At 40.9% G+C, this 13736-nt stretch overlaps 1 protein-coding gene across 1 annotated transcript; it reads left to right on the plus strand.

Moving 5' to 3' along the window:
* Positions 1 to 8332: 8332 nt before the first annotated feature.
* On the plus strand, positions 8333 to 9348 carry LOC100577577 (peritrophin-1). The gene is made up of 2 exons (XM_003251743.4): positions 8333 to 8468; positions 8837 to 9348. Exons 1-2 carry the CDS (start codon positions 8462 to 8464, stop codon positions 9118 to 9120), a joined length of 291 nt encoding a protein of 96 aa, XP_003251791.2. The 5' UTR covers positions 8333 to 8461; the 3' UTR covers positions 9121 to 9348.
* The last annotated feature ends 4388 nt before the right edge of the window (positions 9349 to 13736 follow it).

The raw sequence follows: 13736 nt of genomic DNA on the forward strand, positions 1-13736 counted from the left end.
AGGGCGAGTAATTAAATGGAATTATTTAGCGTCGCGGAGGGATGCGGTAATAGGAGCAACAGCCACGATACTACCGCCCCAGCGTTACCTTCTTCGATATACCCTCGAGTATATATAGAAAGGAGAAAGGAGAGGGAGAAAGGTGGAGCACGACGGAATTAACGAGCGTGGGATAAAGAGGGAGAGCGACAAAGGAAGTTGAGCTCTGCGCAGGAGGGAGAGGGAGAGAGAGGGTGCAGGGCGTAAGGGTCGACCGCAATGAATAGTTCATTTCTCTTTGAAACTTTGTCGTGGAGTGCGCGATGGTGATGATTAGCGGCGAGTGACGACGAGGACGAGGACGGCGACGGTGAAATTTGCCAAGTGACCGAGAAGGGCAAGACGCGAGAGTAATTCGCAAACTGGCCTTGAAAATCGAGTAAATAGCGGCGAGTTGACGTTGCTCGCCGGGACGTCCTTAATATTCACAAGTCAGAGGCCGAAGAAATTTCGAGCCGGCCGGGTTGATCCTTCCAGCCTCGCCTCTCCCTCTGTGCGCATGCATTATGCATGTATGCACACGTATACACGCGTTGCATTAGAGGGGTATAGACTCACCCCCTACTATCCTATCCCTACTGCTGTTTGCGGATATACATGTTAAATCGCATTGACGCGGTTTCCCGTTTCAAAGAGGTCCGGGCTTACGTACCGCGTATATACGCGCCGCGTTGTCTACGTCGGGCCGCGATGAATTGAATTTTTTAATAATATTTCGGTTGGACGCATGAAATTTCCCTCGTTAAAAATTCCGTTTCTCGTTCGCTCTACCCCCACAATGGACGCGATTGCCGAGATGAAACGAGAAACGTAATTGAATACAGTTGTAACGTATGTATGTATATATATATATATATATATATATATATATATATGTATTTTTCTTTTCTTTTTTTAACTCGTAGGAAATATCAAATTATCGAGCATCGTCAGAGGGATTCAGAAGACACGAAATCTATTTTCCGGTTGAAAATAGATTTTCGCTTAGAGCAAAGCATTAGAGGGATTGAATAAGAAAGCAGAAAAGTTGAGAAGAGAATTTTATAGATAGTGCACGGTACGCACGCGGGAGTAACAATTGATAAACGTATCTCGCGCAGGCTCTCGAAACGTTGAATATGCGTCAAGATTTCAAACAGGTCGACATCTCGAAATGAAAAATTCATAGCGAACACGCTGGCGTATAGAGCCTCCTCCGGCGACTATTCTTCCTTTCCGCCGACGCTGTTTAAAACGCACGTACGTTTCGTTGTTGGACATTGCCTGAAATGCCACACCGAATATCCGCGGATTGCATCATCCGCGTTGGACGTTCGATTCTTTGGAAGGATCGACTGCAACGCACTCGCGCAGCGATTAATATCGATGAAATATCTCCTTCTTATTAATTAACGAAAAAAGCATCGAGTCTCTCTTCTCTCCTCTTCTTCTTCCCTCTTCTTCCTTTCTCCCTCGTTCCTCTTCCCGTCCGGTTCTTTCATACCCGTTTCGTCGTCGAGTCGTAAAATATGAATTTGAAAACGCAGTGTCGACACGTGGAACACGTGTGATAAACGTCACGTCGCCGATGTGCCGCTTTATCAGGTCCCTACTTTATATCGTCTGCACAACCGGTACATTGCCAGTAGTATCTTCTGCACTGGTCAGCCAATATCTGGCATATTGGTGGACACCGTTTTTCTCTCTTTCCATCCCGTGCGAGAAATTTTAAACCCCCGCTGTCTCTCAGACAGTTAAAGAAAATTCAAACGGTATTCGCGAGATAATAATAATAATTTATAACGATCGAGTATAATAATTTTAATAAATCTAAAGAAAAAAAAAAAAAAAAGAAAAATTGTACGAAAACTAACGATTCCGCTTGGCCTGTCCATCTATCTATCATTTTCTTCTGCTTATTTCCATCCTGCTCGCCCCCGTTTAACAGGGGTGAAGTATCTCGAAAATAATAAAACCCCATATTTCACCGAAACTCCCATCGTTGAAGCAGCGAATGCAAATTTCAAGAGGGACCTCTTCCCCACTCGAGATCGTAAGAGCGAGCAGATCTGCCACTGACGTTTTTAATTATTCAATAAAAACTCGAATTTGTCGCCTATAGATAGTTCGAGATACTTGTAACTACGCCATAGTTCGATATTCGATTTTATCTATAAATAATAATAATAATAATAATAATAATAATAATTTCCTTCGATCTCTCGAATTATACGAAAGATGAATACGAATCTTTTTATCCATAAATATATATACATATATATATATATATCCTCCATCCGATCGTACGTTTTCGATTTGTCCCCTATTTTTCTCCCAAGTTATGGTTCCGGCAACGGTACCGAGGGTACTTTGTATTACTCGAATGGAATCCCGTGGAGTCACAAAGGCTGTTCATAAATATGAGATTGCCGCCGAGAGATGTTACGCCACTGCGGTCAGATATTTTTACCGTCCCCCGCCCTCCTCTTTCTCCCCCAGCCACTAAGCCAAGAATTGGTGTTCCACGCCAGGAGGGAAGGAGGGTCAATCCAAATTTTCGCGAGGCCCGATCGTGCCTCGAATGGCAACATAGTCATCCGCAATTTTCCGCAAAAGTGTACGGAGGGATAATAAGGGAAACACGCTTTTTTACGAGACGCTTTATTCGAACGTTATGCGATCGCGTCATATCATGGAGTGATAAAGATCGATTTCACGATTTTATGTCCCCGTTTTATTTAAAATGAAAGGGGAGGAGAGAAGAGTACAATGAAAGGAATGCGTCTCGAGAGGAAAATTAGGGATCGACTTGTCGTTCGATTTAACCATTTTCCCTGATTTCCCGGTTTCGCTATTCTCTCTCTCTCTCTCTCTCTCTCTCTTTTCTTTTTCTTTTCTTCTCGATTCCTCGCCCCGCATTGTGGCAATTACCACGGCGAGTCGTGGAAGCAATGCAGTTAACCAAACAAAAGGCCATTAAAGCAACCCTCGATATCCGCACCTCCGCTTCCACTTCTCCGTTTTATTCCAACTCCTCTCCCTTCAGATATTTCCGTCAGATATTTCGGTTGATTCTTGTTCCTTCCCTGCCTTTCGACGGAATCGTATCAGGCGGCCATTGTCCCTTGATTACAACGATTTAATGTAAAACCTATAAATTGAACGTTGTAAAATCGTCCGCGTTGCGCACTCGACGAGAAACTTTCTTCTCGTATAACTTTTGTTATATTCGATACAGAGAAGAAAGGAAAGAGCAGAATAAGGAAAGAACATTCGAAGAAAATTTGAAAGAAATTTGCTTTTCGTTCGTTATATCCCGATATTTCATCGATTGATCAACCGAACCCCCGTGATAACGGCTAACTAAACCACGCTACACCATAATTGCACCGCCACGAAAACCGACCACCGAGGCGAACAACAACGAGTTACAACCACGTAGCCTGGAATTTCTCGATGGAGCAAACGAATCACAAAAGCGAGGTCAATTTCGGTTGCTCGATGGCCTGTTAGCCGAGCGGGCCATCGAGTTGAGGGGAAAAAAAAAAAAAAAAAGAAAAGAGGGAAAAAAAGGAACGCGGTTCGCGTCGATACGCTATCTCGAAGAACAAAGCGTGCACGACGACGCTAATCTCGTTGCGAACTCTTCAACTATCCCTCCCCCTCCACCTCCCCTCTCCCCTCCCCGCACGAATCGCTCGCGGCGCTTCAAGATACGCTCGTTAACGGAACCGAACTCGATCAGCGGGTGGTATGGGCTCGATCAGAGGGGGTGGAGGCGGAAAGAAAATAGAGAGAGAGAGAGAGAGGGAGAGAGAAAAAGGCGGATCGAACGGTGGAGGGGGAGGCAACGTTGCAAATTGATTAACCGGGTGATTCCGCGGAAATGAAAGCGGGCACGGGACGCAGGGCGAATACAATGAATGGGGGGGAAGGGATCGCGTATCAAGTGGACTCGAGACACTCGAGGATTAAATGGATCGGCCCGTATGAAGGCGGGAGCAGAGCCGAGTTGCAGAGGAGGAGAAGGGGAGTAGACCGGTCAAAGCGACGCTTATCTCGCTGGTTATTCAATTATGACAATTTGCTCGAAGGGAGAAGGAGAGGAGGAGATCGGTACGCGTTCCATGCACCGGCTCGCTTTGTGAGCCCGCCGGTGGCTCACCCCGTTTCGCGATAAATTGAGCTCTCAAGGAGGTCTGCGATTCCCTCGCGATATATATATATATATATATATACACGCGAATCGATGTGGAAAAGGTGAATGGGGCTTGGATATGTAGTTCCGTCTTTCGCTCTAGAAATCACAACGACGGTGTGTCCCTTTTTCCGTCCTCTTCCTTCATCTTCCTCATCCTCCTGTTCCTCCTCCTCTTCTTCTTTCTCTTCTTTTGCCATCTTTAGTCTCGCCTCGCGCTCGTGGATCACGCTCTCTCTCTCTCTCTTTATCTCGGTTTCTCTGTCTCGTGTTCTCTCTTTCTCTGCTCCGCGATTCACGCACACATATATATATATATATATATATATATATATATATATACGCATACAGAGGCAGGGGTGTTCGATATGCAAAATCGCTGAATACGGCCGTAAAATGCAGGCGGCGTGTATGCCAATATGGCGAGCGTGGCTGCCACGCTCTTTTCTCTCCCGTCCCCCTTCGCTCGTACGAATCGGCGAGCAAAATCCAGATATTAACGTTAACGTTGCGCCCGAAATGTTCGTCGAAACCCTCCTCGATTGTCTCTCTCTTTTTCTCTCGTTAGAAATTGTTCGGTAATATTTTCTCTTTTCTTTTTCTTTTTCTTTTTTGAATAACATTAGATCGATTAACATTGAAGATCGTTGAAATAATCGTTTCCCTCGTATCTCAAAATTTCCCTTCTCCCACGATGAATTCTTTCTCGCGCATACGCACGTACGTTTTCCTCGAGATCTCGTGCAAGAGTTGGCCGCGATTGATTCCGTCTCGACGGAAGTGAATCGGGGGGAAGAGGAGAGAGAAAGAAAGAGGGAGAATCGGAATGTCTCATTTCCCGAAGTGAACCCAATTTCCGCGTCGTTGGGAACAATCTGCTCCAACGGTCGAAAGAGATCGACATTTGCAAATGATTGAATTCAAATTATGGGCATCGCGATAAGCGGGGACAGGGTGAAGGGTGGTTACAGGGAAATCTCCTCTTCCTTCTTCCTCCCCTCTCCCTCCTCACCGCGTAACGAACCGAATTCTTTTCTCGTTTACTCGGTACATCTCGTTACGGCGATGGGACACGACGCGCGATTCCCCGCGATCAAGGATTCCTCGCGTGTTTCCCAACAATAAAGTGTGATTAAATTCGAATTTCAAATCCTGCTGAGAGTTTCTGGCGGGAACTCGAACAAGTTGCCACTTTCTTCCACTCCTTTCCCTCTTCCCGAACGGGTTCGTCGATTCCTTTCGAACCAATACCGTTGCTTGCCCAAAAATAATTTTGAATTAAACTCTCCCCTCTCCCTTAATTGTCATTAATCCCCTCCCGTGTTATTCGTATTTGGAGAATTCAAAAAAAAAGTTGTCCTTTCCTTTCCAAGTTTACTTTTTTTCTCTTTTTTTTGTTTTCTCTTGACTAATTTCATTGAAAAATAATTTAGATTAAACTTATACATATATATTTTTCTTGTTAATTGTTAAACGTGTTTAGATTATCCGGTGAGAATTCGAAGAAGTTGTCTCTTTTTTCTCTCCTCACTTTTTTTTTTGTTCTTTGGAAAATTCGTCGAATAATTTTGTTTCTGTTCACGAAAAGATAATTTACATTAAATTAATCGATTGTAAGTTTATATTTATGTATATATATTTTTCTTGTGCTAATCGTTAAATGTGTTTAAGAGTGCGTTATAATAATATCGCGAAATATTTTTTACCACCAGATATAAATTTTCTGCCGTTAAAACACATCGAGTGACTGGAATGAAAAGTCCATCATTCACGTCGTGTAGAGTATGATAAATGTTGGCAACACATTTTTATACGAGCTGTCAATTAGCAAATATTCAGTATTTATAAACCTTTGTCTATTAGAATGGAAAGAACACTCGTGTCGTTCTAAAAATTAATGGCATTATATAATAAATAAAACGTCAAACAGCGTCGAATAAATAAAAATCGCTCTTCGTTTTCTTTCATCGATACCGAGTTTCGTAATATCGAGATAATTATTTGCGAAATAATTTTATATTATATATTTCGGAAATACGCTTAATTTGGATAAAAAAACACGCATAAAAATTGATTTTAAACGTTAAGATAGATAAATTTGTAAGATATCGAAGAAATATTTTTGACAAAATTTTACGAGCTACAATGATATTATCGAACGATGAAATCATCAATAATCTTATCTATCTACCAATGTTACCAATGATGAACGGTTTTCGTTTATTATTTTCGTTAAACTTTTAAGCTTCTAAATAATAGCGAATAAGATTAAAATTAAAAGTTATTTACGAATGCCAAAAATAAATTGTAATTATTCCTCTAATCTTTCACGATATTCGCAATGATCGATGTTTGATTTTTTTTAAGATCGAATCGAAACATTGATTTGTCACGGTATTATGTCTGAATAGTTGCGCTAGAGAAAAGATATAAACTACTGCGTTTCGATTTTTATCGTGAATTTAATAACGTAATCGGTGACGAGTGACATAACGATAAGATTTGGAGAAATTAATCTTCTTACACGTGTATTTCCTTATCCTCGTTTAGATTCTACGTTCTTACATTCCGTCCATTGTCGATTAAACTGGCCTATTATATTGGCCATTTGCTTATGAAAATATTACAAACCTATTACAATCACCAATAAACAAATTCGATATCATCGCGTATAATCTTATCTTTCCTAATGTAATATTATTTTTTTTACAATTTAAAATGACCAAAAGCCAAAGAAAAAACAAAAAAAAAGAAAAAAGGGGAGTCAACTTCTAATCTCCATTTCAAAAATTTAATCTATGAATCAATCATCATAGGGTACGTATTATTTTTCTTTTTTTTTTTTCCTTAGAACGAAACGTAAAGAGTTAACTTTTAATTTCCATTCGACGAAAACTCGCGTTATACGCGTTCAACTCCAGCGAAAACGGGATGAATATTTCGCCACGCGTCTCGCCGATCGAAAATGCATTAAAGTCTCCTTTTAAAACGTCGAAAAAGGTTTCCCTCCATCTCCCTTCGCGTGCAAAATCCTGCAACTCCTCATCGTATCCAAGATTCTAGAGCGTCGTTCTTGGATCTGCTCATTTCCTTCGAGAAAGATAGATAGAGAAAGAGAGAGGAGAAAGTCGGTATCGGCCCTCCTTCTCTTTCTCGTCCTCCTCCTTTTCCAGCGGCGCGATCTTATTGCCCTTGCCAAACGCAAGAGAAGTTGCGAAAAAATCGTAAGGGTGAAAGGGGTGGCGGCGTGCGTGGCCGTTAAGGAGAAACAGAGGGACGAGGAGTGACGGTGGTGGTGGTGGCCCGTTGTGTGGAAGCGTTGGCACACACGTTTGTACGTTGGGTTGCTCGACAATAGGCATTGTGCACCCGCCATAACCAGGAACCGAACGCGACAGCACCACGCCGCCATTGTCCGAATGTCAGCCAAAGTTCCTTCTCCCCCTCTCCCGCTCTCTTTCCCTCCCTCTTACTTGCCCCCCTTGCTGTATCGTGCGCGGTGTTACAGGTATCTAAAAATTTAAGGGATGATCTCGGATCTCGGCCGAGGAAATCGAGAAAAGGTTCTTCTTTTTTTTTTTCTTCTTAGTTTCGTCAGGGTAATTAAACGTCTGTTTTGAAAATAGAAGAATAAATCTTTCTTAACAGCGATTATCCTGTTAAACCTGTCTTAATCTTCGATATTTCTTCTTTTCTACGTGAGAGTATTCGTGCTTCCTGCAACGTTCTTTGAAATTTTCTTACCTTCATCACGCTAATCTCTACGCTATCGAAGTGATTTTTTCTTTTCTTTTTTTTGTTTTAATTATACCGCAAATTTAAAAATTTTCGTTGATCAAGGAAAGGAGGAATATTGCCGATAAAAATTGATTGTTTATTTTTATATCGATAAGGACAATAATTAAAAGTTAATAGGAAATGTTGGTAAAGAAAACAATAGAAGGTTGAATTTAAAGGAACGTGTAGAAAAATCCATTGAGAAATACCGAATTATTTTTGAAAAGATTTAATCGCGAATTTCTCTTATCTACGATCTCGATAAATAATTCTAATGTCATTTATCATATAATGATGTGATTGATAAAAAAAAAAAAAAGTCGAACGAACCGAAAAATAGAATAGGATCGGTGTATAGATAATGACAAATAATCGATCGATCGAGTATATAAAGCGAATCTAAAATTTGACCAGTTATATCTACGGTGACACAGAGTTTGAACATTTGTATTGCTTCACGGATACAAGATGAAAGGTAAGGCTTTTAAAATTTTTTTTAAAAATCGACTTCGACTTTAGTATCGTTTACGCGATAAAAAAAAGAAGAAATTGCGTAAGAATTCGAGATAAGGAAGAATACTCGTATTTTAAATATTCTAAAGAGAAAAAAAAAAATAGAATAAAGAAATCGAGATTTTTCATATCCGTATTAAAAAAAAAAAAAAAAAAACACGGATTTATCTTCGATCTATTTATTTATTCGTTAATCGGATTAAATCTCGTCTCGCCATTAAATTGCTGCGTATAAATTTAAATTTGTAAACAACAGTATGGAACGTTACGTATTTTTACTTTGTATTTCAACGTAAAAAAAAAAAAAACAATAACTCGTTTTATTTCCAGCCTTCTTCATCTTTCTTATCGCTGTGTTCATGGTCTACGTAAACTCTGATCAAAATCTGAAACCACAGTGCCCTGAAGATTTAAATGAGAACAACACGATGATCGTACACCCGTGCAACTGTAGCACGTTCTTCGTGTGCACCACGGATCCACCAATTCCCATGGATTGCCCGGCTGGTCTTCAATTCGACGAGAAGAAACAAGTTTGCGACTTCAAATGGCGCGTGAAATGCAAACCGAGAAAGGAATGCCCGAAGAACGCAGATTTATTGAACGGATTGTAACGGATTCACAATACCTAAGTCGATATGTCGAAATCTTTAATAATCGCTCGATTAACGATTTAAATGTTATGTAAAATACCAAATCTAATCTGTAATCTGCTTTCGCGTTTTCATCCATGAATCGAGCTATCTGAAGCGGAATAAAAGAAAAATATTAAAATATTATATATCTTCCAATCTCTATAATTGTATCGATTATATATATACGAACGCTTGTTTTAAATAAATTATTATTAATGTTTTAATAAAAACCTCCCAATCACTTCTCGATATTCGAATCGATTCATAATCTATATATGTACAATATTAAACTTGAATCATCTTAATTATTAACGAGAAAGATCCAGTCTTAATAGGAAAAATTAGGATCTAAGGAAGCGTTTAAATTTATAAAAAACGATAATTCACCCGCTACGAGAATTATCAGTCGTGTAATAAATGTACAAGTCTCGACGAAGACACGCAACAAAGCTCCAATCTCTGCCAAGCTCGAGCTCGCGCGTCCCTCTAAAAAGCAAAAAGAAAAAGAAAAAGAAAGAAAGAGAAAGAAGAAACGCGAACGCCTTCGTTTGCACGCCATCTGAGCGTTTTATAATCGGTATTCTTCCTCCCCCTTTACCCCCTTCTTCTCCCTTTGCCTCCCTCATCCCCTTTCACCTTTCGCAGTTGGAAAAAAAGAAAAATGCCTGGCTATTAATTTGATCTCGCCTCCTGCCGGCTTGACGGAACGTACCTCCACCTTCGAGACAGACAGCATAAATTAACTGCCCGATCGTGCCTTTCGAATTTCCTTTGTTACGTTTCTGCAGTGAGAAATGGAAGGAAGAAGAAGAGATCCGAGGAAAGGAAAAGGGAGAAGTGGGGCGCAGGCGCGGCAACGCGGAAAGGATTCGAAATGAACCGGGATGCCGCATCGCGAGTGCATTTCTCATGTCGTTGAAATGCAAATGTAAACGCGATATAATAACTGGGGAGAGGAAGAGGGAGGGGGAGAGGGGAGGAAAGGTACGCCGCTCTCGTATACGCGACGTTATATCGCGATAATATAGCGATAATAGAAAAGAAACAAGCATCGGTTTCCGGTGAAACTTGGCTCCACTTTTTTTTCTAAAGTGATAAGCTTTGACGGGACACACTTTCCAAGCTCCGTCACCCTTTCGAGAATAAATAAGATTCTTTTAGATCTAATGTATCTGTAAAAAAGAAGAAGAGGAGGAAGAAAAAGAGGGATTTATTTTAACTCGAGAAGGCGAGGCGTTTTCTCTCGAGTCCCAATACAATTGTCGAGGTTGGAGATGGACGAATTTTTAAATACAAATTCGACGCTTTCTACTGTTCGTTTCGTTTCGAAGGCGAAGACACAGCTGGATCGTTTATGACGAGGGATCGGGAGTTGTCCGGATCCGATCCGAGAACAGGTTCCATTAACATCCCACGATTTAAGAGATTGATTTGGTGATCGACGGGAAATCGGCGGTGAGAGGGAGTGTGCGCGCCGAGGGTGGGAAAAAGAGACTAACCCGGTAGAGCTGACTCGTACCGATAAGAAGGTCTCGACTCTCGTTTCCTCTCTCGATCGTTCTCTCTTTCCTTCTTTCTTTCTTTTTTTTTTTTTCTCTTCACATCGAGAATACGACGTTAACTAGGACGGAGAGAGGTCGGTGAGAAGCAGCGAAGGCTTGGAACGCAAGCGACAAACGTGGCTGTATCGAAATAGGGAATTTAAGTGTCGGCTGTCTCTGATGAGATCTCTCTCCTTACACACCCGCGTCTCCTTTTCACCGTTGCCCACTTTCCTCCATCCTTCCTCCCCCTGTTTTGCACACGATACACCGGTCCAATCCCCCCGAGAGAATTCGAAAGTCCCCTCGTAAGCCTCCCCTCCCCCCTTTCATCCGTTCCTCATCGTTCCTCTGCGCCCCTTCCTTCCTCCTCCTCCCTCCCTCCCTCCATCGATCGAATCGAATCGAGTCGAGTCGAATCGAATCGTATCGCATCGATAATGTTGAATCGAGCGTGCCCGTTCCCCGGCTTCGCTCGCGCGGAAACGGCTCGACTTATTCATGAAAAGGACGAAACGGAGTTCGATGGATGGCGCGGAGAAGAGATTGAATTGTAAAGTCTCCGCGCGCGAAATAAACGAGCAACTGGGGAGGAGGGGGAGGAGGCCACCCCTCGAGGGTCGTGGAAACACATCCCTCCCCACCCGAGTGGCAAGAGCGACTCGTTATGATTAATAGCCGTTATAGAGAGAGAGAGAGAGAGTGCTCGCGTGTCACTCTCTTCCCGGACTGATTTATGCGTTATATTCGAAGAAAAAACTCGGCCACCTGATGATAAAGTAACGCAACGTACACGGAAAACTCCTATTCCAACTCTTTCTCGATACCAGTTTATTATTATTATTATATATAAACCTGTCCCTTGTTTCGTTCCATGATTCGGAACTCGAATCGTGTTCAACGGGTCCAAACTTCTTCGAGCGAAGAGGGTGAAACGAGAATCCATAGATTATAAAAAAAAATCTTGGGAAGAATGAACTTTCGAAGAAAGGATCGGGCAAAAAGTGGGGAATCTTTGAGGGGAAGAAGAGCGGAAGGAAGGGAGGAGATAAAATTGTGATGTATTCGCCGGTCATTCACCGGCAATCCCCTAGGAAATCGAATTATCAACAGGGAGGGGGGGAGGGAGAGTAAGGCCTCGGTGGCGCACACGTACGCGAACGGCGTAACGAGAAGGCGGGGCACAGGTGGCCCGTTGATATTGGTTTTGCTTCCGAATTTTGTTCAGCCGCCTCTTATCGTCGTAGACGTACCAGAGACACGCCACGAAGGGTAATTACTCCACTAAATATTCACAAGTTCATTACGAACCGAGTTAAACGTGCATACTTCTCTCCATTCCCCCTCCGCCCTCCGTCCCTCTCTTGTCTCCCTATCTCCCCTGCCTTCTCCCTTTTCGTACACCCTTCAACGGATTTCGTGGTTGACCGTTGAATGCCGTAGAAACTTATGGGGATTCCATCCAGTATAGGAGCCATTGTCCCGGAAATTTATGATCTCTGAGATCGCGGGGAAATAGGAGATAATTATTTTATTCGAAATATATATTTTTGTGATTTAATTGGGATATTTATTCATTCATTTATTTATTTTTTTCGAACGATTGTTCAATTCGATACGAACCATCAATGGAAGGAAAAAGATAGATAGAAGAAAATTTCGTTCGTCCAAGATTTTAGAAGAAAATTTCATCAAATTTGAAAATTAAGTTTTTAAATTTTACGAGCGAAATATCCGGTTAAAAGGCTATTCTATTACGGAAATGTAAGGAGAGAAAATTTTTAAACGAAAATTAATTCTTAGACTTTCATAGAATATATTATAATTCGTGTCTAATTATTATTAGTCAATTTCACCGTCATGGATATAATCGAACAATTTTCAAACTCAATTTTCGATTTTCATGAGAAACTTTCAATGAAAAATTTCATTCTATATTTTTATCTCTCTTATATTTCCATAAGAAATTACCTTATAATATGATATGCTCTCTATTTCCAATCAATTGACAAACTTCATCATATTTCTTTATATCTCTTGTCTCGTGAGAGGGATCAAAAGAAACGAATTTCAGAAATGCGATTCGAATGATTCCATTTCATTTCTAAATCCATATTTTTTCCTTTCTTTTCTTCCATCGTGATTCAGTCGAAATACAAATTCGAAACGAAAAGGAAAAGCGTCGTCGAGAAAAGGCTCATCAAAATTTAATAGATCGCCCGATTTGCGAATGCGACACCGAAATGCGCGACTTTTTACGTTTTGTATAAACGCTTCGTTTTCGAGGGAAAACAATTTTGTCGTCCGGGTGTGGCGTGGCGAAAACTCGAAACCTGGCCAGTTTAGAAACGCTTTCAACGAGGCGGGCCACTTCTAGCAACGGCCACCGCGAGCAACGTGAGTTTTAATTACTCGCCCATCGGCTTGCCCTCCGCTCGTCTAACGCGATCAACTTCGTAAATAACCGAATTTCTCGCGTGTGTAACATTTTTCAACGGCGCGCAGTGAATTTTTGAGCACACCGATTTTTTATTTTTTTTTTTTCTTTTTTTTGTGACCAAAGAAGATCTCTCGAGATTTTTTATATCGATCAAGATTTGTGCGCCTCGTGAAAAGATGGATGGATGGATGGATGGATGGCTGGATTCCCTTAGAATTTTATTGATTCGTGGTAAAAAGCGAACCGATACTTGACGAAAAATCGAGTCGATTATATTATTGTAAAAAAAAAAAAAAAGAATAATCAGTTTGAATTAGTTTTAAAGCGTGAAAGAAAACTTTCGTAATTTAAAATTCGAAAATTTCAATTAGTTGTAGAGAAAATTGTACTTACGATCGAATCTAGTAGAAAGGTTAAATTTTCATCTTTTTTCTTTTCTTTTTTACGAAATTACAATAATTCAAAATATTGTCTATCGATTTAAAGATCTGTTGAAAAACAGTTGCCAAAAATTCACGAATTTTAATAATAATTCAATGTCAAAAGGAAAAAAAAGGAGAGGGCAAACCAAAAAAAAAAGAACGACAGAAATAACAACAGACGAAAAGGGAACA

The sequence above is a fragment of the Apis mellifera genome, linkage group LG1 (genome assembly GCF_003254395.2).
Source record: "Apis mellifera strain DH4 linkage group LG1, Amel_HAv3.1, whole genome shotgun sequence".
NCBI classification, from domain to species: Eukaryota; Metazoa; Arthropoda; class Insecta; order Hymenoptera; family Apidae; genus Apis; species Apis mellifera.